The 26,157-nt window shown below is 53.8% G+C and overlaps 1 protein-coding gene across 1 annotated transcript; it reads left to right on the top strand.

Annotated features, from left to right (window-relative positions):
* Positions 1 to 7: 7 nt before the first annotated feature.
* On the top strand, positions 8 to 25,883 carry SSU72 (SSU72 homolog, RNA polymerase II CTD phosphatase). The gene is made up of 5 exons (XM_036882647.2): positions 8 to 307; positions 9,318 to 9,461; positions 23,180 to 23,319; positions 23,912 to 24,030; positions 25,482 to 25,883. The coding sequence occupies exons 1-5, from the start codon at positions 228 to 230 to the stop codon at positions 25,581 to 25,583; spliced, it is 585 nt and encodes a 194-aa protein (XP_036738542.1). The 5' UTR covers positions 8 to 227; the 3' UTR covers positions 25,584 to 25,883.
* The last annotated feature ends 274 nt before the right edge of the window (positions 25,884 to 26,157 follow it).

The following is a 26,157-nucleotide window of genomic DNA, read 5'->3' as shown; positions in this document are numbered from 1 at the left end:
CGCCTGCCGGCCCGGGGCTCCCTTTCGCCTGCGGCCGGGCGCTCTAGGCGGGCGTGGCAGGCCTGCGGGACGCCGAGCGCACGCCCGGCCGCGCGTTCCGACGCGCTACGTTGGCGACGCCCCCGCTTCCGCGTCATGACTTCCGGGCGTTGCGGTCGCCATTTTGCCCGCGCCGCGGCCGGGTGGGGGTCCCGGAGTGGCAGCGTCGCGGACGGTGCGGCGCCGCCATGCCGTCGTCGCCGCTGCGGGTGGCGGTGGTGTGCTCGAGCAACCAGAACCGGAGCATGGAGGCGCACAACATCCTCAGGTAGTTGGGGCCTCCGTCTGGGCCCGGCGCGCCCCGTCGGACGCCGGCCGACTGGCTGTTCCCCCGGCCCCGCACCCGACCGTTGCTGGACGGCGGGGCTCATTGGCTCCGGGGCCGAGCCCAGCGAGAGTGGACGACGCTCAGTGGGCTTAGCGTCGCGGGAAAGTTTAGGTTCTGAGCCGAAGGGTTCCCGGGTCGCGGAAATCTCAAAGCTCCCATTAAACCCGAAAGGCTGATGCTGTTTGCATCCACTACAAACGCGTGTCTGTGCATCTGACAGTATCGGGGCCCCTGCAAAATGCTCACAAGTGGGACGGTAAGATCTCCGTGAGGGTCCACGAGACTGTAGTGGACAACGACTGCTTGTCACTCCAGGGTGTGTCGTCGTTATCATCTGCTGGAAGACTTGCACAACAAATCTCAAGATAGAACAAGTCTTTAAAAAACGGAAGCGGCCTATCTTGTTAACTTCATGAATCTGTATTTGCCCCTATCTGTATTTTCAAGTCTCATAAGAAAAATCTCCCCTTCCCCTGAAAGCCTGCGGTCGGTAATTTTCGGACTCCACGTGAGTTCGGCTTGGCACTTACAGTGTCAGTACTAATTTGTGACTCTGGTATCATACGTGTTAAAGTTTATTCCCGTTCAATGTAGTTTTTTCGTTCAAAATCACTTAACAAAATGAAACTGGCCTTAGTGTACACGTGAACTTTGGTAGTAAACAAAGTTGAAACTGCCTTTTCTCCGAAGCATCCATATGCGAACATAAAAGGACAACAGTAGCTCCTTCTCTTGTTGTAACAGTCCAGCTTTGTCTCTTCTTAGTAATTTGGGATTATTAGAATTCCCTGAACCTCTTATTTTTTAATGAAGCTGGAAGTGTCAAGTGTCCACAATATGCTATGAGTTAATTCTTCCCAACATCTACCCCACTGTCCACAGTATTCGGTTAATGCCATTTTTTTGTAATGTATGTTTTGAACCTAACATATCCATGGGAAGCTTGTTTTTAAAAGGGAACTTTTTAAGCTATAAAGTTGTTTCGGAAATAGAGAATGTGTTAAAATTGTATTGCACTGGATCTGATCCCCAGACTGAATGTATATGTTCCTGAGTCATTAAAGTGTGGTATATTTAAGCAAAGGAATGCAAGGTCCACAGTCCTGAAAAACTAAAGGAAAATAAAATGCAGCATCTTCAGTTAGAGCACAAGTGGCTCTGTTGGGGAGACTTGGCTTAAGCTCTTATGCCATATCTGCCTAACACAGCTGGGGTGAAATCTAACAAAAGGAAATGTTTTTAAATGACTTGTAGCAACTTTGTTAATGAAATCAGTTTCAAAGTTAGGCCTATCTGATACTTCCCTGGGACAAACACTAGAAGATGGTAAGTACTTCTTGAGTTAAAAGTGGCTGTAGCTGGCATAGCATTGGGTTTCCCGTGGAAAGGGGTGGTGGGGGAGTGCTGAAGAGCCCCTCAGTAATCACCAAGTCATAATTCTTAAGTGTGCTTTGACCCGTTTTATTGTCTTTCAAATTGATTCCAAAGATGCAGAATGAGGGCAAAAGGAGGTCTGTTTGGGATGACCTATTAACTTATGTGAGGGTGACTCTAGGCTTTCTGAAACGTCTGCTTCGGGGCGTGTTTACTTTATTGAAATAGTATTTTCTTGTTAGAAAAATTATCACTAAAACTACATAAAAGAAGTTCACTTGAAGGGCCACTTATGCATCCGTGTTTTTGTACACACACAGAAGATCAGAGCACTGTTCTGTGATCTCTTCACGTGTGAGCACAGCTCAGTGTTGATTTCCATACTCATTTCTGTTTACACTTTGACATTGAATTTGAAAGCATCTGCCCGTGTTGAGTAATGGCGGTGGTTATGACCCCACCGTGACCCAGGCAGCCCTTGTAGCAGTTGATTCGGTAACCATTCCCCCCAGTACACATGTGGGCTGTTTTCTATTTTTCAGCCTTACAGTGCCAGCCAGCATTCTTGTATCTTTGCACACTTTTCTGGTCATTTCCTTGGCATAAATTCCTAGAGGTAGAATTGCTGAGTCAGAAAGTAGGCATGTTTTTACATTTCATATGTTTTGGCAGACTGCTTACAGGCCAGTTTATAGAATTTCCATTTCCTCACAATCTGGGCATTCTTTTCATCTTTTCATGCTGCTAGGGCAAGAAAATGATCTCAGTGTTTTAGTTTTAAAATTGTGATCGAGGTTGAACAACTTTTCATGTCATTTTTACTTTTGAAAACTATTTCTGCCTTTATTTGGATTATAGACAGGGTTTAAAAGCATCTGTAAGAAATTCATATAATGGTTTTCTCTTACAACCAGGAGAGTTTATGAAAGTCAGACTTATTACAGACTTAGGCCTTAAAGGTGATGTGAAAAGCATAGAAATACGGTATGAGAGGCAGAATAAGTGGCAAGATTGTATATTTGGTTTGGCTACAACTATATAAAACTGCAGAGGAAAAGTGAAATGAAACACAAGGAATGCAGTTAATCACATATGCACAGTATATAGTTTATCACTGAGACCCTTTTATTTTTGCCTTACTGAAAATTCAGCCTAGATTGTATTTTTCTGACAAGTCAAATGCAAGTAGTAGTAAATGTTGGCATTTTCTGGAGCTAGTCATGTTCCCTGGATCGTTTTGGATCTTTGGAGACTGAATTGTTTCCCAGGAGCCATTAAGGTTTTGGGCGTGTTTGAAGACTGTGATGTGTTTCCACAGAGGCTCCTGCTCTTTGCATTCACTGATTCAGATTTCTGTTTGGAGCCAGTTACCTAATTTTTTTTGTTCCAAACTGTCTTGTAGATGGTAAGTGGCATGTTGATTTTTGGAAGTTATATTTTTAATCATAGGACTCAAAACAAGTCTTAAAGGACTTCTGTATATTGCTGAACTAAGTTACAGTTGCTTGAGCCCGTCTGTGCCACGCCCTCTGAGTTCATCCTCCCAAGTCTTAGGATGTCCACACTTACACAGGTGACCAGACAATACCAGGAGAGTTTATGAAAGTCAGACTTACAGACTTAGGCCTTAAAGATGATGTGAAAAGCATAGAAAAATGGTATGGAAGAGCATAGAAAAAGCAGGAAGTCTTGGCTCATAAGTGATGGCAAGGATTTGGATACAAGGGGCTCTGGCCTTGATTGATGGGTGACAGAACTGAAGCTCCACGTGCTGGAGAGGGAGCTAGTGTGGGGAGTGCGTCAGAGTCTCTGAGGTCCTGTGTGGGGCACTCAGACCTTAATGTGATGACTAGAGCATATGGACCCCAAGCCACCTGGGGATGGAGGTACACAGATCTCCTCCCCCAGATGGAACACATCTCAGGGCTGCCTGAGGTTGTGCGGCCACAGCTGGTCTGTGCTGGAAGAGGATTTGAACCTAGGTGGCTTGACACAGCAGCCAGTCCTGTGCCAAACCCCTCCCTGCTCAAACTCATCCAGAAGCCTGTGTCCTTTACAAGGGAGGGATTGTCAGCTGTGCCCTGCAGCCCCTTTGGCTGTTTGATTTGGGGTGCACTTGAAGAGAGGAAACTGGGGAACTGTGGTAGGTGAAAGGACTTGGCAGAACTGAGACCAGGAGGATGGATGGAAGCAGATTTCTGTGAACATTAAGACAAAACTGGGAGACTGCATCGTGTCCGCTCCAAGGAAGCTGAACCCTTCTTCCTTCATTGAGGACCATCTTCTCCAGCCTCCTTTGTAGCTGAAAACAGGTGCAGCCCTGAGAGGGGGGATGGGCCAGCAGGTTCACGTGGGTAGTAAGACATTCTTGCTTAGGATCACTTAGTGTTGAACCCCGAAGGAAGCATGTCACTGGGCCATCTGCAGTTCCAGTTGCTAAGGGCCTGCTCTGCGCTGCTGCTGCTCGGAGGGTGCCACGTGGGGAGGCCAGCAACGAGTAGTGAGAAGCCAGGGCTGAGGAGGAGCAGGCCTGGTGGAGGGTCATCTCGGGCGCTGACGTGCCCATAATAGTGGCACACTTGTCACAGGTGCAGTGCATGGTCTTATACGTCCAAAGTCTTGGCCTTGCAGGAAGGCAAGAATAAAATAGCCCTAGCAGACGTTTATCAGGGCGTGTTTAGGCCCACATTTTGCTGGTGATGACAAACTTTATTGGAATGTTACCATTTCAGAAGAGTACCTTAAATCCAGCTGATTATTTCCCTGTGGTAAATCTGATTTAGGGTTGTAAGTGCATTCTGTCCAACTTCTGGGCAGTGTTTTCAAAAGGTCAGCAGTGGGTCTAGTCAGACTAGTCTTCGCCACCATAAAACTCTTGTTTCTTCAATATATAAATAGTGTAGGTAGTCAAAAAACAAGAATAGTCTCAACCAAAGTAATGCTTTAAATTAGGTGAATAACCACACAACAGAAAATAGGAAAAATATAGCCCATGCTGTTAATTAAACGTTCTCTTACAATCTTTTTTGATGTTCATTTTAACATTATTATTTTATCTTTAGCCTTTGGGAGAACAATTGAAACAATTCTGTTCCCCAGAATTTAAGATCTTTTGATAGGTTCTTTGTGGTAGTTTTCTGGTACTTGTGAAGAGACTTGACAAATGCTAGTCTGGAAGGTTGGTCTGACATGTGAAGTAGTCGGCCCTCAAGAGGGCCTTTTGGTCGCCAGGAATGTTTTCATAGCATTCGGTTCCTTTATGTAAGAAACAAATTGTCACACTGCACTGTTGACACAGCACAAGATGGGGTGTGTGTCAGCTGCATCAGCTTAAAAGAAGCAGGGCTTCTGCTGCTAATTAGCCTTTTTTATCACTTGGGAACATTTCTTGGAGGAAGAACAGACTGTTCCATTTTATTTTTAATATCCTAGATAAACATTTCAGAAAGCTGGGGAGGACTGAGGAGAGGGCGGCAGGTCCCTGGACATTTCTGATGAGGGATTCCTCCAGTAGGAGCCCCTCCCAGCCTCTCAAGGACCCTGCAGTCGTCCACCTGGAAGGCTGGCTAAGGATCAGCCAGCCAGTTGGAGGGTTGGACCATCTATGGGGTGATTTACTTTTAGGAATATGGACAGAGTAGAAAGGGGAATGTTCCAGTTGGACACCTAATGCAGGCCTCAGACCCCACCTTGAGCGATGGGGCTGGGCCTTGCCAGGTGGTATCACCAAGCCATTTAGACTTGGCCACCCACTGGGATGCAGGGTGTGAGGCCCTGCACCAGGAGCTCTCCATCTGGTGGCCCCTGGAACCCTGTGGGCAGCTTTTGGGGGCATGCCTGCCCTGTCCCAGCCTGAAACCTCCGGGGTCCTGTTGAGGTCTCTGTGGCGCTCCCCCCCACACACACCAATTGTGCTGCTCGCTGCCCTGCGCGGTCTTGCTTATTTTGTCCCCCCTCTGAAGTACCTGAGGAGAGTGGTATGTGGGTCTGTCTGGTCTCTGCTGTGCCCCAGCACACAGCCCCATAAATCCTATACAGTCAGATGGGCGGCAAGCCTGCCACCAGTAATGGTAGTCGTGGTCATTTCTGAAACAGCCACCAGGGATTTGATGATTCCCTTCGCTGCTGTTGGCTAAACTAAGGCATATTCAAGTGCAGCTGTGCGTGCCTCATTTTAATAAATTTTAATTTTAAAACTTGGGCTCCTTTTAATACATTCTTTAATTATGGCTAAGGCCTCAATGGAACGACCAGAATGAAGTTTTTAAAAAACTTATTTTTTGAAAGTGGTGAATGAACTGTGTCTAAATGAATTGTTTCACATGAGAAGCCTTTGCTTTTTTGTTGTTGCCCAGAGGGTTTTTGGAACCCCTCTCGGAACAGAGGCTGATGGGTCACATAAGAAAGGCAGCCTGGCCGTTTCTTACTCTGACCCTAAAAGGTCCTCCCTCCCTCCCATACCCAGTTCACTTATTATTTGCTTTCAGATGACTTGCTTTAAAGCATCAGGGCTGCCTCCAAGGGCCTGTGGGAAGAGCGTGCAGGTCATCAGCAGGCCCACACAGTGGCTCTAGGTACCCGTCAGCCCACCTCAGTGTCACTGCCGCCCTCCGTGTCACCTCCTGCTCCCTCGGGGCCCGTGGGCTTGTGGCGCTCTCCACAGCCGTCTTGTTCTGTCCTCCAGCACTGTTGCCACACCCGGGCCTGCCACATAAGCATTTTGGCTACAATTACATAAAACTGCACAGGAAAACTCCTGAAAGTTCAGTTCTGAGCCGGGACCTCTGCTGGGACCTCCTTCCCTTTTGCTTGGGCACCGCTAGCCTCAGCTCCAAGTCACGTCATTGGGGATCTTGTTTCCGTGGGCTCGTGCTTTTTCACAGCACACCACCTTGCCGCCCCTGCTGGCCAGAGAGGCAGCTCCTTGTCATTCGGGTGCTGGGCCCTCAGGATTTGGATGTGTGAGCAGCTCCACACCCTCAGGTGAACCCACTGCTGAACGTGGGTGGCGTGACGGTGATGCCTGCCCACTAGCATCCAGGACTCTTGGTGTGGCACCTCTGGGCACCTGTGTCCTCTCGGGTCGCACAGGAATTCCAAGGGACCGCCGAGAGGTGCACTGTGGGCCCAGGGCAGGCTTCAGGAGTGAGTTCCTTTCCCCTTGATGAAAGGTGTCATTCATATTTTAGCAGTGTTTAAGCTACTGGGGTGAGGTGGGGTGCCAGCCCTGTGGGGCATTTGCTGGGGGAAGCAATTTGGAACTCTAAGGATCAGCTGCTTGTTTCAGGGTGTTTCTTGTGAATAGTGACATCTGTGAGGCCATCTTGTGTCCTGGAGTCCTTGTGGTTGTGACCTAGCCCCTGCTTGCTGTTCTGCATGGACATGGCTGCCCCAGCCGCCCCCACAGTGGGGCAGGGAGTGGTGCCCATCGGTGTTTGGACAGGAGCTCGTCTCCCTGAGCTGTTGTGCGATGGCCTTCATCACAGGCGTGCTGGTGCTTAGACAGGAGGGGCTTTTTCACTGCACTTCATCTGACTTGGTGAGGAAATAGGTTCGGATCGGGTTCCTTCCTCAGAGGGCAGGTGAGTTGAGGTGTGCAGTGTGCCCGGGCACTGTGCCTGCAGCCATGGCTGAGTCCTCACTTCCTTGCCCACTTTGATTGGCATCTGGGATTGGGGCAAGCTTGGGAGATGTTGATTGTCTTCAGGTTTATTCTATGGTTTGGGTGACGCAGGCCTTAGTTTACCTGTTGTTGGTCTCCGCTGTCACACCGTGTCCTTGGGTGACATCCTGGGGGTCTGGTTGCATAGCTCGGGACTTCAGGGGCTTACTTTTTTGATGTGTGCTCACTTGACACTTTGTGCAGGTGCCAGGTGAGGTGGCACAGTCTGCCCCTGGGGCATAGCCCCTCGTGGGTCCCTGTGCTGTGACGGTCTGGGTGTGTTTCCACTCTTCGTGTTTTTCACGATGATTCTAGGACATTCCAGCATACCGGGCGACCCACACCCTTTCCTGGCGGCAGGAAGTGCCTTATGCTGGTGGCATTCAGGCTGACCCTCATCTTCTGTGGTTAGTCAGGGCTGCCGTAACGGGCTTCAGGGCTGAAGGCAGGTGCCTGTGCATGTCCCGTGGGATGGAGTTCTGGAGGGCAGTGGTGGCTTGGAGGTGACAAGGTTTCCACTTGCAAGGTGCCAAGCTCTCCTCCTGAGGCTTAGCAGTCACGTGAAGCTGTGCCATCCTAGTGAGAAACCCCTGTCATAAGACTGGTGTGTGTTCACCACTCGGCAGGTACTCACTGTGTGCCTACCGTGTGCCAGGGACACAGCACTGAGCCACAGGGACCGCGCCCTCCTGCGCGGTGCTGACACTGCAGTGGAGAAAGCTGACCCGTGGGCAGACCTTTTGAACTTGTTCCTGAGATTCTCATCTCTGTGAGAACCCCCATCCCCTCCTTGGGACTGTGGTGCTCATGCCTTTGCCCCTTGGGGGGTCACGCGCTCGGTAAGGGCTCTTACGGGTGTCCTTGGCGCTGGTGGCAGGTGGGCTGGGTGCTTCAGCTTGGGGCCACCCTGTGCGTCATATGGTGCCCAGCAGCCTCTTTGGCCCCTGGACGCCAGTGGCATTGCCCAGTTGTGACACCCAGAAGTGTTTCCAGATATGGCCGGACATCCCCTGAGCTGCAATAAAAAATAGACGAAAGTTTGAGCCGGTCACCAGCAGCGGTTCAGAGCGAGTGGGCCTCTAAGGAGGAGGGGGATACCCGTGGGCCCGTGTTCTTTCCGAGTCCAAAGGCAGAGATGTTGTGGTTTCTAAACGTAAAGCTGTGGTGAGAAGCCCATTTTACTCAGACACTTTTAAATACTTAAAATTTTTACTTCTCTTGACCATGGGTTTGAAAGAGCACAAGTTATGAGACTTTCTCACATAACGTGTCGGCAACTGGCCATAGCGTGGTCCTCAGTGATGACAGAGCTTTGGGACCTGACAACAGGAGAGTTCATTTTGAGATGACATTTTCTTAGCGTGTAAATTGTCACCCCTGTGGCTGCATTTCACACACATTCCTGGTTATGTGGACACTGTTTCTTGGCCTCCTTCAGTTTATTAGGACACATATTTGCTTAGTTCTCTTGTCTGTCTCTGACTCACATCTGTGGAGCGTCTGTCCTTGGCCCTCGAGGCCCAGAGGAATCGGACAATAGTGATCTTGTGAACCCTAATCCTACACAGGCTGGGACGGGGGTCAGATGACAGAAATGTTCTAGGTGAAATCTTCCTGAATAGCACGTGTCAGCCTGTCCTCGTTCACTACTAACTGCTGCAGTGCTCAGACTTGGCCTTGTAACTGTAGATTAAAGGATCTTAGGTTTTGATTGTTTTCATCCAGCTTTCGTGTAATGTGCTGCAGGATTTTTTAAAATTTGTAAATAAAATATTTGAAGTTAATTTAAAAACATCTTCTCATACCTATCATCAAAGTTTCTCCATTTGTTAGTTTCCCGTTTCATAGCCCTTATTTTTGGAATTTTGTGCGTTACTTAATCCAGTTGTGATTCTCTTCCTTTGTGTCTTTCAGCAAACGAGGATTCAGTGTCCGGTCCTTTGGAACGGGAACCCATGTGAAGCTTCCAGGGCCAGCTCCTGACAAGCCAAATGTTTACGATTTCAAAACCACATACGATCAGATGTACAACGATCTCCTTAGGAAAGACAAAGAACTGTATCCCCGCAGGTGGCGTTTACAGCCCCACTGTGGTTGTCCTGGCAGGTGTGCCTGGGACCTGGAGTGTGTGCGTCCCTCCAGCCTCCAGCTTAGGGACCTCACGTGAGGCAGGTGGATAACGCTGAGTCTCAGCGCATGCGATACGTACAGTGGACGTGTGGGGCCTGCAGACATAGGCGTGAGGACCATACAGACAAAGTCAGGGAAAGGTTTGGACGTGGTGCTAAACAGCAGCTTAGATGAGGGAGTGGGAACCACAGGATCATATTGCTTTTCACACTCAGGGCTGCCCACCCCTTTCCTTTGAAGGTAGGTATGTGCGTGTGTGTGCGTGTGCCCTGAGACTCATGCAGGTGGGCTGCTTCACACACTGGTGATGTCTAGAGGGTCTGTTCAGTTATAAGGCTGAGTGTGCTCCCAGAGCAGGCGAGTCAGAAGCAGATGACTTGAGAGACAGCAGAGCCCGGTCTGCTCTTAGGACTCATGTGGAAGAAAGGTGGTTTTTTAGTAGATGTTTATGACTGATACCAAGTTGTGTGATGGTAAGACGGTTTTGATCAGGGCGCTTCGTGATCACTTGCGCCACTTAAAGTCCTGGGCTGCTTTCTTACCGTGAGTGGTGTGTGGTGTGTGGATCTCAGGGTGGAGCCCGAGCGTAGTCCCAGCCGAAGGGAGAGACCCCAAATGGAAGGCGATCTTCACCTTGGCACTTCTATTTTTAATAAACTACAAATATCACTGTAGATTAATTAGGTAGCCAGGAGTGGCTCCAAGCCCCAAAGGTCATTCTAGCAAAACTTGAAAATACACCTTGCGTCGTATTTTCTGCCCTCATACCCCCACCCCCACTACTGTTAGGAAGCTGGGGGCTGGGGGGAGAAGTGCCACAGCCAGGCGTGTGGGAGGGTCTGGGTCATCACGGGTGGTTGGTCACTGTGGCACAGGGATCCTGGGAGTCCAGGACTCGCGGCCCACCAGAGCCAGCCCTCTGGGCAGCAGGCCCAGGGCTCTTGTCAGAGATCGCCGAGTACACCAGCCACCTGTCCACTTCCCATAACCCCCACAACCTGCATTGGGAAAACTCCCCGAGCATCTCTGGTGTGCCCCCCCTCAGCTGTGTCCTGGTCCCTGTGCTGCAGTGACGTCCTCTGCTCACATCCTTGGCCAAGAAGGAAGGCCAGGCTCTGGCTTGCCAAGATGCAGCATCTCAGAAAGGCGGACGCCCTGAACTTCTCTGTCATGAGAGCTGCCCGCGGCCTTGCAGGGGATCTCTAATAGCATGGCCCTTTCCCTGGAAAAGGTTGTGGTCAGCTCTGGGCTTTGTCACTTGTGTTACACACTCTGTGTTGTCAAGCCTGTCTCGAAACCCCATCTGGTTTTGAAGATTATTCTTCAGTTAGCACTGTTCATTTTTAAACTCTTATTCCAGAAGAGAATTGGTGATGGCGGATGGTAATGCATGTGTTCAAACCCTCTCAGTTGTTGTAAATTGGGCCCTCACTTCAGAGCTGACTGTGACCTTCCTGTTTCTAGGAATGGGCAACACTCCCTACATTTCACAAGACCACATCCAGAAGGACCTTAATGAGTGTGTCCCTGGTAGTTGTAAACCGAGGAGCAGAGACTAGCTTCTCAGAACTGAGACTCCCTTGCAGGTGACTGTCCAGCGTGTCTCCCCAGGAAGTCTGCAGTGTGGAGGGTAGCTGCATGTGTGCACCCCTGCTCGGGCTACACGCAGGAAGCTGTGAGGGCGGCTGGGGGCGTTGCGCCCCCTGTAGCAGCAGCATTCGCGCCCCGAGAACCCTGAGGAGGAGACACGCCTGCGAGCTCTGGGAGGGATCTGTTGGCTCCCTGTCTTCACTTGCGTGGAGGCGGCAGGGGGGGCAGAGCAGCACGCACCTGGCGCTTGGCTCTGCCTGGGCACAGCCCTTGGTCCGTAAGGGAGAGCACCCTGGGGGTCGCTTTGGGCACTGGCAGGACAGCACGGGGCCAGGGGCACGGGTCTTCTGTGCATGTGGGTACAGTGAGTGATGGCAGTGGCCTAGCATCAGCTGTGTGCCCAGCGTGGGAGGTGCCCTGATTACATGGGTTGGGGTGCTTGATTAGTAATGGGGGTTCCCATCTGGCCCCAGTGGGAAGTGCTTAGTCAGGCAGACCTGGGGGTTGAGGCTGAGTAGCCTGGTGGTGAGGATTGGGTCCTGCATTCCCCAGGTGCGCGCCTCCCGGGACTGCTGAGGACGGACGTAGGACAAGCAGGAAGCTGCGTGGGGCCTCGTGGCAGTGGAGGCCTGTAGTGCTGAAGCCCTTTATTCCTTAGACATTTGGTTATATGTAGATGGTTTGGTTTTGGTTTTCTGTCTGAGAGGAGGTGCAGTCCTGGAAGGATCAAGACTCCTGCTTCTGGCTCGGTGACATTTGTATGACCACGTGCTGACCTGAGGTCCCTGTGGAACCTGGCCTGGGAAGTCAGGAGGGCAGTGGGGCCGGGGAGGCCATGGGAGGCAGTGCAAACCTTGTTAAACTAAAACTAAGCTAGTTAGTAGCTCTGGACTGGACTGGTTACATTTGGAATTAACCTACCAGTAGTGCCGGAAACCCAAGGTCACTTGACCCCCACAGACAAGTAAGAATGTCTTCCAGCTTCTGTTGGGAGCTGCCCGTGTTCTAGACAAGGTCTCACCATGCCATCTTGTGCTCCCAGCAGTGCACCCTGGGCACCTCGATTTCACAGCGGCTTCCCCACCCCTAGGATGCTGGCTGCCCTGCCCCAGCAGCTGCTGCTCTGCCTTCTGTCTGGATCTGCCTCCCTGACGTGCCACGTGCGTGGGGTCCTGTAACATGGATCTTCCCTGACTGGCTTCTCCCGCTCTGCATGTTTTCAGGGCTCGCCCGTGTGATAGCGTGCATGCAACTGTTTTTAAGTGTATGCTTTTCCCCCTTGATCTTAATTTTCCCTTCCCTTTGCTTTGGAGTCATTTTGAGCACAGAGCAGCTTTAAACAGTGTTTTGCATGTGGGTTTGAGCATTGCTCACTGGTCAAGTGGTGGAGGCTTCCAGATATTCTTCGTGTTCTGTCAGAGTAGGTGTCCATACGTCTTCCCAGGGTGCTCCTTCCATCTCAGTTGAGGGGCACCTGCAGCTGCACCCTCAGCCCGCTTGGCACTCCTTTCGGGAAAAAGGAGCTATGTTTTTCAGTGTAGGAATGGCTGATCTGCCACCTGATGAATGTTGTTGCCAGGCCGAGGGGCGCGTCAGGCAGGGTAGGCACTACAGCAGGAGAGGTTGGCTGGGGCTTCGAGAGGCCACCAAGGGCCATCTTTAAGTCAGATGCCCACGTGAAGTCTTTCAGTAGGTGATTGCCTTGTGAATTGCAGAACCACGTGTCTTAGAAAGGTAAACGTGTAGCTCTCACTATAGTTAGTATGAGGTTTGGTGCCGGCAGTTGCTCCCTGAACACTGATGAAGTTCACGTGCAGTGACTCCTGGGTGCCAACTTTGTGCGCATGTTCAGGAAGTGAGCACCTAAGCCTGCATCTGGCTTTTCTGACTCTTGTGGGTGCCGTGAAGTTCATCGTCTTTGGGGCTCAGATTATTTTTAGCTCCTCGTCCCTGTTCTCTTTCTCTAGGTTGCCTTGACTTTTAGGCTTTGGATTACTTTGTAGCCACTTCTTCACTGTGACTTTTCTTGTCTTGGTTTAAAAAGTAAAAATAGGATTTCTAAGGTTGTGAGTCCCACAGCCTCCTGGCCTCCCTCGTGCAGGGCTGGTGGGGGCAGCAGCCCCGAGGCCTCTGCCAGGTCCACTCTGACTACAGAGCCTGGTTCTTTGGGTCTCGTTGGACTCTGTGCTGCAAGCATGTCGATTTCTCAGGCTGTGCTTGGTGGGGTGGACACAGCTGCCTGTCGCTGGCGCTGCCCTGGGAATATTCTTGAGTCCAACTCAGAGCTTGCACGAATCCACTGGTCCTGGGTTCTGCTCCCAAGTGTCCCGCTGCCAGTGTGTGCTGGTGCGCTGGCCTCACTGACGCTCCCAGTTGCCTGCCTGGCCTGGGGCCTGCCTGCCCACCATGCTCAAGGCCGTGGGGGCACTCCCTGCTTCTGCAGGACCTGACCCTGGCCGGCACTGATCTCCGGAAGAGCTCTCGTTCAATTTCGCTGATACGCAGACTGTGGTTTAGAAAAGCACTCAAGCTTGCAATGCAAACATGGCCTAAGATGTTCCGGATGAGGCGGAGGAGAGCACCTAAGGTGTTCGCCTCATCCAGTCAGACGCCGGCTGGCCACGCCCGTGGCTGGGCCCACTCGTGGGTCTGGCGTGATGGAGCCAGCTGACTGTGCCCCTGTGTGAAGTGCATGCCCTGGGCTGAGACGCCGATGTCAGACAAGGTCAGCGTGAGGTCCCTGTGGCCCCGGCCAGAGCTGTTGGCTGCCGAGCCTCCCGCCGGGGCAGCCACAGGTGGGGTGCCAGCAGCCCTCAGCAATGACTTCGAATCTTCCTTCCAGGTTCTCGTTTGCGCAGCCTGCTGCTTTGATACTGAAAATGAATTGATTTCTCCATATAAAGAAGTCCTAGTTCAAAAGCTTCTGGCGTACTTGGTCTCAGAGGGGACCAAGGCTCCCACACTTAGAGCCAGCTGCCTTGTGCCTTTCTCTCCCCCCCAGGGAGTCAGGGGCTCTGGCTGAGGGCTGGTGGGCTGTGTCCTTGTGCTGACGCTTGACAGCTCCAGGGCCACCTCCCAAACCCACCCACTGCCCAGCACTGCCTCGCAGTCAGCTCTCCCCTCCCTGTAGGGTGGGGACAGGTCAGACCATCCACCGCTGGGCACAGGTGGTCATGTGAGGCCCCTGTGTGCCACATGCGGGTGTCCTCTGCAGCCAGCCCCAGGCGTGGTCGTGTGAAGCACCTGTGTCTGTGCTGTGGTGCTGTGCCGTGAAACATGGGTTGGGCTGGGTGCCCTTTGAGGGGCGTCCCCTGTACCCATCATGGGTGCAGGCGTTGTTTCCCTCCTGGTCAGGGGCAGGCAGGTGGCCTCGTGGTTCTCAGTCGTACTTGATGTGCTTATCTGTGGTTTACAAGTGTGACTCCCTTTGCCCTTGTCCCCCAAGTGGACACTCCCAGGTGGCCTTGGTGCATCGTTGGCGCTGGAGGGCTGGCTGGTGGCGACCCAGGTGAGCTGCGATGAGCTGCGGGGTTATGGGGGAGGCTGGATGGGCACTCGGCCAGGGGAGGGCCTGCTGCGTGGCTGGAGAGAGGGAGATTGCAGGGTGACACGGGCTGAACCACGGGCATGGGTCTGTGGCCCCCACAGCCCACGGACAGATCAGGCTTTCCCTCCAGACTTTCTGGGGCAGAGTGCCTGCAGAGGGAGCCCTGTGGGGTCGCTGCTTTGGCCACGTGGACTGGGCAGTGACACGCCCGCTGTGAGTGGTTGGGCATCGGGGTATCCTGCCTGAGCTGTGCGTTTGCAGTGCCCTTGGCTTGGCTGTCCACATGGGGACCCCTAGCACCGTCGCCTCCATTTTACTGCCTCTAAGACAGGGACTCACAAGGGTGTCTCTGCAAAGCCCTTTTCCAGGGGCCAGCCTCTCCCTGTGCCCAGAGCAGGTCTGAGCTGCATGGCTCACGTCAGTGAAGGAGGGGCTTCCCCTGCTGGTCACAAGGACACGTGGTCTTCGAGGGCTGGCTCCTTGGATGCTACACAAGTGGCACCTGCCTGCATCGTGGCATTACCTGTAGCTGCTGAATCTGCCCTGGCCTTTCCCCTGATGTGTGTGTGAGGACACAGCTGCCATCCCAGCACCCCTTGGGACATGTCAGCCCTCCCCATTACCCCTAAAGTAAAATGCCGGGCCCTGGGGGCCCTGGGCGCCCTGGGCGTGTGTGGTACCTCTGGTGGCTGGATAGCTCCTGCCCTGTGCATCCTTTGCCTCGTCACCCGGCCACTCTACTCAGGCCTGTCCCATGGGAACCTGTGGGGGCTCAGTGCCCGGCTTGGGCATATGCACCACCTCCCTCCTCCCAGGCCCACTGTCTGCTTCCTGCACAGACTGGTCACGAGGATGTTGGGGCTGACTGCTCGGCAGTGGCCCATGGAGAGCACTGGTGGGGGCAGCTGGGCCTACCCTGGGTGCTTTGGCCTGCCTTTTAGGATTGTCTTAAGTTTCAGGGTAAACAACTCATTTTCTCCTTAAATCACTAAATAACAGGTGTTTCAGTGAGTGAGAGGGATCTTCTGTTTTTTCCTTGACCTCAGAGTGCTTGCAGTGACCGCTGGGAGGTGAGCTCAGACGGCTCCTGCCTGGCCATGAGGCCCTGGGTGTTGTACCCGCGTCCGTGTAGGCTGAAGCCTGGTGCGTGTGGCCCGGCAGCCCTGCCTTTCCTGGGCTCAATCTCCTGGAGTGTTTGTGAGTTAGTCTCGTTTTGAGCCATTTATGCAGATATGATTGGTGGTGCAGATAACTCATAATTTAAGAATTTCTTTTCAAAAAGTTTTTAAAAAATAAGTTAATTTTTTTCATGAAAGTGCTCCAATCTAGGGCTTGCTTTTTGTTTTGAGGTTAAAACTTTTATGATACAAAGAGCTGGGAGGTAGGTGTGTGTCTACCTGAGACAAGACACAAAGACTAAAGATACTTTTCCCACTGCATTTTCATTTTACTTATCCAGCCAGTTTATTTAAAATATTTTTTCTGAGCTTTCAAATTTGAAATAAATGCAGTGTTTGCTGTGTTTGGGCAAGTGGTAGTCCACCGTCTTTATTATTTAAAAACCTACTAAAGTGTGATATTACAGGACAGTGTATTTTGCCATCAAGCCCACTTAGAGAAGCCAGAACCTGGCTCCCCCACTGAAGCCCAGGGGCCAGCGTGAGGTCCTGACTTCTGACCGCACTGCCCCAGCTGGTTTTCGAAGGCTGAGGCAGCAGACTGCAGGATTGAAATGGTCTGCCTGCTCTCAGTCTTTTAAACACCATTTCGGGGGAGTGTTTATTTTGGAGGAATGGGGAGCGCGACCTCCCTGGTCTCGGCCACTTTGTGCAGATGGGTGTGGGAAGCTGGCTGCGTGGTGTCCTTGTGGCTGGGCCTCCGTATGAGCGGCCCGCCCACCCCTGGGGGCAGTGGGCACTTCCTGGAAGCGGCCTGCTACAAGGAGCAGGTGTGCAGAGGGCGTGACCAGCCCTTATGCCCCGTGGGGAAGGGGAGGAGCTGACTGGTTACAGATGTGCCAGTCCCCGCCCAGGTCCTCTGAACCAGACGCTCCATGGGCCTTGGCACTGAGCATGGTGCCCTTGTGCGTCTGTGGGGTCCTGTGCCCACGCCTGGGAGCCGCTCGGAAAGGCCAACAGTACCCTGTTGTGGGTGATGGCGCTGCTGGTCTGTGCCAGCCAGGTGTGTTTCTGGGGCGCAGGGGCTGCCGGGCCTGGGGCAGCTGCTCCTGACTTGGGTGCTCTTGGAAACGATATGAAACGATGGTCTGCCGGCACACCCACAGATGTTACAAATAGGATTTACAGCCTACATCTAACATGCTTCTAGCTGATTTCAGGCCCGCAAGAGTGGCCGCGGCAGCTCTGTGGCGTCAGGAGCTGCTGTCAGCCTCTCCCTTCCCCCGGCCAGCGTCCCGCTGCGGGCAGCTGCCCCGTGAGAGCGAGTGGTGAGAAGCTGGGGCTCCCAGGTTGGTCCTCAGGGAGGCCTGGTCCCACATGCTGAGTTGGCGTTATGAACACATGATTTTGTCACTGCAGATTATCAATAACACAGAGGCCAGGCACCACCCCGCACGAGGTGCAGGGTGACCTGCCCTGGCTGCCCTGCATGGCCCAGGTGCAGGTCTTTCCGGGCTGCATCTGCAGTGAAGGCAGAAGTGATCCTGAGATTCCCCTGCATTGTGATCCTGAGATTTAAGCTAGGTGCTCAGTCAACTGTCCCAGAGATGGGGGGCCCGCCTCCCTGTTGAGGAGCCGCCCAGCCCCTTGGTGTGGTTGGGATGGCAGGTGCCCGAGCGTCTCCAGCTGCATGAAGGGTGAAGGGGGCCTCCTCACACTTGCAGGTCAGCATGCCGGGCAGGGGCTCTGCATAGATTCTTTTTTTTTTGAGTATTCAAGTTACTTTTTTTTAAGGTATCTTTGATATACACTCTTACAAAGGTTTCACAAGAAAAACAGTGTGGTTACTACATTCACCCTTATCGAGTCCCCCCAACACCCTATTGCAGTCACTGTCCATCAGTGTAGTTAAGATGCCACAGAGTCACTACTTGTCTTCTCTGTGTTAAACCGTCTTTCCCGTGACTCCCCCATACCATGTGCACCAATCATGATATCCCACAATCCCCTTTGCCCTCCCTCCCCCACCCCTCCCCTTTGGTAACTGCTAGTCCCTTGGAATCTGTAAGTCTGCTGCTATTTTGTTCCTTCAGTTTTGCTTCGTTGTTTTACTCCACAAATGAGAGAAATAATTTGGTACTTGTCTTTCTCTTCCAGGCTTATTTCACTGAGCATAATACCCTCTAGCTCCATCCATGTTGTTGCAAATGGTAGGATTTTATTCTTATGGCTGAATAATATTCCACTGTGTATATGTACCACCTCTTCTTTATCCATTCATCTCCTGATGGACACGTAGGTTGCTTCCATTTCTTGGCTATTGTAAATAGTGCTGCAATAAACATAGGGGTGCATCTGTCTCTTTCAAACTGGGCTCCTGCATTCTTAGGGTAAATTCCCAGCAGTGGAATTCCCGCGTCAAATGGTATTTCTATTTTTAGTTTTTTGAGGAACCTCCATACTGCTTTCCACAATGGTTGAACTAGTTTACATTCCCACCAGCAGTGTAGGAGGGTTCCCCTTTCTCCACAACCTCGCCAACATTTATTGTTCTTAGTCTTTTTGATGCTGGCCATCCTAACCGGTGTGAGGTGATATCTCATTGTGGTTTTTATTTGCATTTCCCTGATAATGAGCGATGTGGGACATCTTTTCATGTGCCTGTTGGCCTTCTGAATTTCTTCTTTGGACAAGTGTCTGTTCATATCCCCCACCCATTTTTTAATTGGGTTATTTTCCTTTTGGGTGTTGAGGCGTGTGAGTTCTTTATATATTTTGGTTGTTAACCCTTTGTCAGATATGTTCTCCCGTGCTGTAGGATGCCCTTTTGTTCTGCTGATGGTGTCCTTTGCTGTACAGAAGCCTTTTAGCTTGATGTAGTCCCACTTGTTCATTTTTACTTTGTTGCCCTTACCCAAGGAGATGCGTTCAGGAAAAAGTTACTCATGTTATATTCAAGAGATTTTCCCTATGTTTTCTTCTAAGAGTTTTATGGTTTCATGACTTACATTCAGGTCTTTGATCCATTTCGAGTTTACTTTTGTGTATGGGGTTAGACAGTGATCCACTTTCATTCTCTTGCATGCAGCTGTCCGGTTTCGCCAACACCAGTTGTTGAAGAGGCTGTCATTTACCCATTGTGTGTCCATGGCTCCTTTATCGTATATTAGTTGACCGTATATCTGCATAGATTCTTGAAGGCGTCAGAGAGGCCAGCTGCTAGCTGGGGTCTCTCCTGCTGGGTTCTGGGGCCGGGAGGTTGTCCAGCGCTTCCCAGGCACAGGCCCTCCAGATGAGAGTCTCGGGGCAGCCTGATGCAGCACCGTCTCCTGCTGGGGAACATGAGACTGAGCTCAGGTCTCCTCCCCGATCCTCCTCCCCGATCCCTTGGGCCTGCGTCTTCTCTGACCCTTGGGGTGGGCCCAGCCAGGGCCGCAGGAGTGTGCCTTTGGGAATCTTGGGGCCCTGTTAAGAATTCTTGCTTTGTATCTTAATGTTTCTTCAGTTTAACTGAGCTTAAAATTGGCAATAAAATTGGATTTTAGGATTCAAGAGGATGAGCAGGTTCTCTGGGCTTGGTGCACCCTTGAGGACCCTGGCCGCATAGCAGGAAACCCTGCCTCAAGCATGGTGGCACTTGGGTCAGAAATGTTCTTACCCACCAGGATGTCCTGGGCCAATTCAGCCAGCACCTGAGTCAGGCATCCTTGGGCCCTGTGGGCGGGCACTGCACTAGGTGGGAGGTTCCAACTTCCGGCTGCTAGGAGAGAATGTGTCACCGAGGCGCAGGCCCCGCACCCCTCCCGCCACCCTGCCCCTGAGCTCTGCTTCACCGAAGACCAGCTCGGTCTGTGTACCCTGTCTGGCTTCCCTCACCCGGGTTTGTCTTGCTTGTATCCAGTTGGCAGCGTTTGGGGAAATGGGGCTCGAGCTGTGCCCTTCCTGAGCTGGCACTCTGCCTGTGGCAGGGCCTTGGGGTCTCGTTAAGGGGATGGGCACCTGGTGGTGATGAGGCCATGGGGCGCCCTGCCATGTCCATGCATGCCCCCCAAGGTGAGCATCCTGCCCCTTTTTCGGATTCTCGCTGGTTCGTCCTCCCCCTTGCTCCGTTGCTCAAACCTCTGCCTGCCTTCACAGAGACGTCCCTGCCTCAGGCCCAGGGGCCCACCCCTGGGCTCTGGCATGGGCAGCCCTCCTCATCCATTGGGAGGCCGTGCCTGCCAGCCCGATCCCTTGTATGCAGCTGGCCTGACCTGCTCCTGCGGACAGTCTGCAGGGGCCGGAGGGCGGCAAGGGGAGTGGGTGCCACGTGCTGCCGGGCATTGTGAGGGACCGTCACTGGCTGCCTGTGGGCTTCCATAGGGCAGGCGGTTCAGGTCAGCCCTGTCTCTGGGATGTCACTTTAGAGATAAAAACATTCTGTTGAGGATCCATACACAGGTAAAACTGTGGCTGAGGTTAAACCTGGTGTCTGAAAGTTGCCTCAATGAAAACCAGATTAGTGTGTCTCGGCTCACAGGAAAAGAGTGGCCTCCCAGAGCGACAGGTGTGCGGGCTCTGGCTTGGGGCTGGCCGGGGGTTCCTGGGCTTGCTCTGCATTCTCCAGGTTTGCCTTTTGCACTTCGACCTTGAAGATAGAAGGCAGGTCTCCTGTGGCTGCTGGCCTTTCCTCGTCTCCTGCAGGTGGTCCCTGAGGAGCCCTTCCTGAGCCTGCTTGCCCATGTTTCATCCGGAGGCCCCTCAGATGTTCATGTGGCAGTTTTTATTTATTTATTTTAAAATTAAGGTATTGATATACACTCTTATGAAGGTTTCACAAGAAAAACGATGTGGTAATTACATTCACCCTCCTTATGGAGTCCCCCCCATTCTCCATTGCAGTCACTGTCCGTCAGGGTAGTCAGGTGAAAGTGGCAGTTTTCAAAGAGCACGTGCTCTGCTGCCTGGCCTAGACTGTGTCAGATGGTTAAAACCTGAGTGCTTCAGAACAGTCCCCACTGCTGCACCGTGGGGCTTCCCGGGCCCACCCGTGAGGGGCCTCTGGCCCTCACTGGCCGCACAGCAGGGGGAGGCACCCGTGACTCCTCCCGCAGGAGCAGTGGAGATGCACTCCCTGTGCAGGCCAAGGGCCAGGGTGAGATGGCCGGTGTGTGCCCTGCCCGGTCAGGGCCTTCTTTGCTCGTCTGCCAGCTCACGAGGGTCCAGCAGCCCTCAGCATCGGGCCACGGGGTGCCTGGGCAGGAATCTCCTTGGGGGTCTGGACCGAAGGGCCTGACTGGCGGCGTCCCACCTCCGTGGCCTTCCGGAAGCATCGCGGGCTTTGCCTGGAGCCTGAGACTTCGCTAGGACTCTCCTCTCTCAGTGAGGCCAGAGCCCTTTGCATTGAGCAGGGAGCCGGGGCATAGCTGCTCCGGGCCACAGTCCCCAGGGCCCTGAACCCATCCCAGCCTGGTGGAGGGAGCGCATTGGGTATGCGAGCTGCAGGGAGGCCCCAGCCTGCTCTCCTGTCTGGAGGTGGCTTTCTACCTTTGCAGACAGGTCGGCCTTCACCAACTGTGGGCAGCAGGCTGGTGACTGTCCCCAGACCACAGTGGCCACCGGAGGACCTGTATGTGATGGGGCAGTTGGTTCTGGGTGGTAACAAATACCCCTCTCCCAGGCCTGGCACCCCTCACCATGTGCAGCCCCCAGCCCACACCCCTCCTTTGCTGGTGCCCTTGCTGGGTACAGAGTGCATGTTGGAGTGGGTGGGCCGCATGTGGGCCCTGCTGATGCACTTTATTCATGCAAGGAAAAGACCATTATCTGTGACGAGATGCTTGAAGTGGGCAGCATCTGACACTCCCTGTCTGTGGCCCAGCCCTCGTTCTGCTGAGATGTGGCGTCACTCTCCTTCCCCAGCGTTCTTGTCCCCACTGCCCCCATCCTGCAGCTGCTGTGGGGGTTTAGGTGGGACTCCTGGTCACTGTGAGTTGGCTCAGTGGAGGGTCTGTGGATTCATCTCAAAGGCTCCTGGCGTGGCCTGACTTTGCATCTAGTGTTTGCCAGAAAATAGTCTGAAAAGGCCACTGTTCCTTCTATCCTGTTACACTAATAAGGAGTAGGGTCTGATCCCTAAACAGGCATGAATCTTAATTTCCTTTGTTCTTGTCCCTGTAAATAACTAAGGGTTAAGTAAAGGAGGAGGGAGCCCTGCGAGGACTCAGGGAGCTGTGCTGGTCTGGGCGGGAAGTCTCGGGAGGCGGCCCACAGCTGTCAGGACGCTGGAGCTTCAGGCACGGGGGCACTCCCTGGGCCTCCCCCCGTCGGACCTTGGTTCCCGGTGTCAGAGGGACTAGGTTCTGGGAAGAGGGGCCTAGATGTGGCGGCAGCGCTTTGTGTGGAGCTGCTGGGCAGTGTCTGGCCCGCTGGGAGCACAGAAACTGCCCCCAGCTAGAGAGGGGAGGGGGCCGGGAGCGGCAGAGCTGACAGCCGCCTGTCTTCCCACTGAAGCGCTTCCCCTGACCACCTGACAGCTCTTCACCACCCAGGAAGGTAGGAAGTGAACGATGTGAGTTAACTTAGGTGCTCTGTCATGACTTAGAATCTGGGAAAAACATTAAAATGTATCAATTCCTAAGTCAGCTGGTCCAAGAGCTTGATGAGGAGCTTGCCGCAGGTCTCGGGTGCCCCGTAGAGACCACAGACTCATCTCGGGACTGTCTCTTTTAGGGAGGTGAGCCACTCTCTGGGCCCCCAGGCCAGATGTGGCCACAGGGTTGGGGGTATGACCCTGTCTGCAGGGTCCCAGGAGAGGTGCTTCTGACTCGGGGGTAGGGGTGTCCTGCCCAGCACAGATCGTCACTGGGGGACCTGCGTGTGCCCCCTGAGCTCCTGCTCCAGCCTGGCCCTCAACGCTGTCCTGGGCTTCTCCACACGCCCACTTCTTGCTGCTGAGGTTTTCTCCTGCATCAGCGGAGCTGCACTGGGGACTGGCTGGCTGTTCAGGTGGCTTTGTCTTTGCTGAAGGGCTTAGGTTCAACAGGAGCCAGCACAGAGCTGGCACGGAGACGCCACAGGACAAGCCTGGAAAGGCAGGCAGGTTGTGAAGGACACTCCGGTGTGGGAGAGGCCACAGCACCAGGCTCTGTCCTCAGGGGCCACTGTCAGGCAAGCTGCTGTGTCCGGACTCTAGGCCAGGCAGGTCTGCTGGGCTGGGGGCGAGCACCCCCCTGTCTGCTCGGGTAGCCTGGCCCCAACAGCTGCCCGGGGCCTCTACTGCCTTGACGCTGGGGGAGCGGCGCAGGGTGGCTGCCATACAGACACCAGAGGTGCCTGGGCGGGCTGGGGTGTGCACGCTTCAAGGCGTGGGAACAGAAGTCTGTCCAAAGTTCCTTAACTCTGGCATCTAGCTACACGCAGAATGGCATTTTACATATGCTGGACAGAAATAAGAGGATCAAGCCCCGGCCAGAAAGGTTCCAGAACTGCAAGGACCTGTTTGACCTGATCCTCACCTGTGAAGAGAGAGTGTACGACCAGGTGGTAGAAGGTGAGACCCCAGGCCTGAGCTGCCCACGTGTGTGCCGCCTGCCGGCCCAGGCACTCAGTTTGTGCTCCCTGCTGCAGGGCTGGTGAGGGATCCCTGGAGCATCTGCCAGCAGGTGGAGGGATGTGGGCAGGACCCTGGTCCCGACCTGTGGGGCCCTCCTTGGTGGCCAGGCAGGAGTGTTTGAGGGCCGCTGGATGGCTAGGGTTGGGCGCTGTGGCCTTTGGCTGGCTGTTTATCAGAGCAAGACCGCCTGTGTGTAGGTGGACAGCTTTGTGTGCGGCTCAGTCTTTTTTGCCCGTGAAGAGTATGTGTGAGATGAGCTGGGTCTGGGGTCCTGGGCCTGTAAGTGGGGCTGAGCACTTTACCCCAGAACAGCTGGTGCTCAGGGTGACTGGGGCCTGGTGCTGAGGCTGATGATCAGGTCTCCTTGGATCACAGCCACATCGGGTATGAGGCTCCCCCTTGGCCTGGTTTGATGCTGAGTCCTTAATTGTGTTCCCTGAAGAGGAACAGGGCAGTCCAGCAGGGCAGGCACTGGCCCTCCTGTGCCCTGCTTCTGAGGTTCTGACATCTGACATTCTGTCCTGGCCAGATCTGAATTCCAGAGAGCAGGAGACCTGCCAGCCAGTGCATGTCATCAACGTGGACATCCAAGACAACCATGAAGAGGCCACCCTGGGGGCATTCCTCATCTGTGAACTCTGCCAGTGTGTGAGTGTCCTGCGTCCTGGCTCCTGCCCCCTGCCCTGGGCCCCAAGGAGCAGTCCCACCAGAGGGCAGTGACTCCTGCATATGAGGGTTTCATCGTGAAACAGTTGGATTGATGGCGAAGGTGTCTTCAAATGTCAAAACCCAAGTAAATGCAGAGATGTGCCCCTAAGTCGGAGAACGACTCAGTGGCTTTGGCTTAAGAATTCACCTCTGTGCTTTGTTCAGTCGGTAGAAGTGCAGTGACCTGCTCAGTGTCCGGCATCCATGAAGATGGCCATGTGTGTCCTCCAGGGCCTTTCCGGACATAGGCTCCCTTGCAAAACCCCAAACACAGCTAGTGGAGCCTCCAGGTCCCCAAAGATGTCAGAGGGCTTCACCCTCAGGGCTTGGGGTTCCTGTGTGGGCATCCTCCCTCGGTGGAAAAGCCCAGGGCCGTTGGCAGCCCCTGTGCTGCTGTGCTCAAGAGTAAAGCATCCCCTCTCAGACGTGAGGAAGATCCACCCAAGGAGGAACCCACGTGTCTCACTCTGTCTTCTGCCTGTGGGATCTGCGTTTAGGTCAATTGGCTATGAGGGATGGAAAGACAAAACAAGCGGATCGACTAAGAAGGGTGGAGACAGGCAGGCCTGGACCGGTTTGCTGCGTGAGGGACCCAGGTGCCGCTCTGTTGCTCTGCCCAGCAGAGCTTCTGTTCCCAGTATGCCTCATGGTCCAGTGTGGCTGCTGAAGCTCCAGCAGTTGTGCCCATGATCCAGCCATCATGCCAAAGAAAGGGCTGAAGGGGAAGACAACGTCCCAACAGTTGCACACATGACTTCCACTCAGGTTACACTGGAGAGAAAATCATGGTGGGGCTGCTCTTCACTTCACAGACCGGCCAAGATGAGTGTCAGTGAGCAGCCTGGCCACAGCATGCTAGGGCAGTTGTGCTTAGGAGCCACCCCAAGGCTGCCCCCTGGCAGCACCTACTCTTTTTAGGGCAGTGAATCAGCACCAGGGGCATCTGGCCATGTCTGCACATACTGGTGGGTCTCACAACTGGAAGGGACACTAGTGGCGGCTCGTGGGTGGAGGCCACAGCCTGTAGTGCACAGGACGGCCGCACTGCAGAGCACGGGCTGGCTTCCCTTGCAGGAGGACTTCAGCAAGGACTGTGTCGCTTGCTGATATGCAAAGTGGGGAGGGTCGGTGGTTCATGTGCATGTGAGGTCGAAGCAGGCCCTGGTGCAGCTGCCCTGAGCCTCTGGGTCTCAGAGCCCAGCCCCTTTGCCTGGGGGGGCTGCACCAGAGGACCGGGGCTGCCCTGGACCCTCGTTCTCAGGACCCTGGCCAGGGCAGCAGGGGAGTCTCTGAAGCCCTGGTCATCATCAGAACAGGGAGAGGCGGCTGGACCTGCCTGCTGGGGGTGGGGGGCAGACGCTCCCACTCAGGGTGGCTTTTCTGTCCCCCAGATCCAGCACACTGAAGACATGGAGAACGAGATCGACGAGCTGCTGCAGGAGTTCGAGGAGAAGAGCGGCAGGGCCTTCCTGCACACTGTCTGCTTCTACTGACACCCAGCCGCCCTGCCCGCCCCTCAGCTTCCTTCCGTCCTGGGGTGTGTGTTCCCTTGTTCACGATCTGCCAGGGGGTGGTAGCCGTACCCAAATGAGCTGCATCGGAGACGACACATGTAAATGCGGACTGAACCAGCCGAGTCTCCCGTCCCCCCTCCACTTGTGAGTGGGGTGTCCATTTTCCTCAAACCCCAAAGGAGAAGACAGTTGATAGTTCATTTCCCCTCGGCTACCCGTCCCCTTATGCCCGAAGTGGCTGGAATATACAAATCCCTGAATAAAGCGACGCGCTGTCTGCAGTTTTTCAGTGAGCAGATGCTGCTGGGGGTCTTGGCTTTGTCCCGACGGCCCCGGTGCCCCAGCGCGGGTCGCTGTGACAGTGGGACGAGGAGGTGGAGGTGGGGAGGGGTCCTGCAGGAGGACTTCAGCAAGGACCGTGTCACTTGCTGATTTGCAAAGGGGACACTCAGGGTCGCACTCCCCAGAGATCCGCTTCCGAAGGGGCTGCTTGCTGGGGCTGGGGCCCCGTGATGGGGCAGCCCAGGGCCTGCAGGGCCGGCCTCCCTTCCCG

This window comes from Manis pentadactyla, chromosome 4 (assembly GCF_030020395.1).
Source record: "Manis pentadactyla isolate mManPen7 chromosome 4, mManPen7.hap1, whole genome shotgun sequence".
Lineage (NCBI taxonomy): Eukaryota > Metazoa > Chordata > Mammalia > Pholidota > Manidae > Manis > Manis pentadactyla.
The sequence above is the reverse complement of the archived record's forward strand: the minus strand, read 5'-3'. Positions and strand labels throughout refer to the sequence as shown.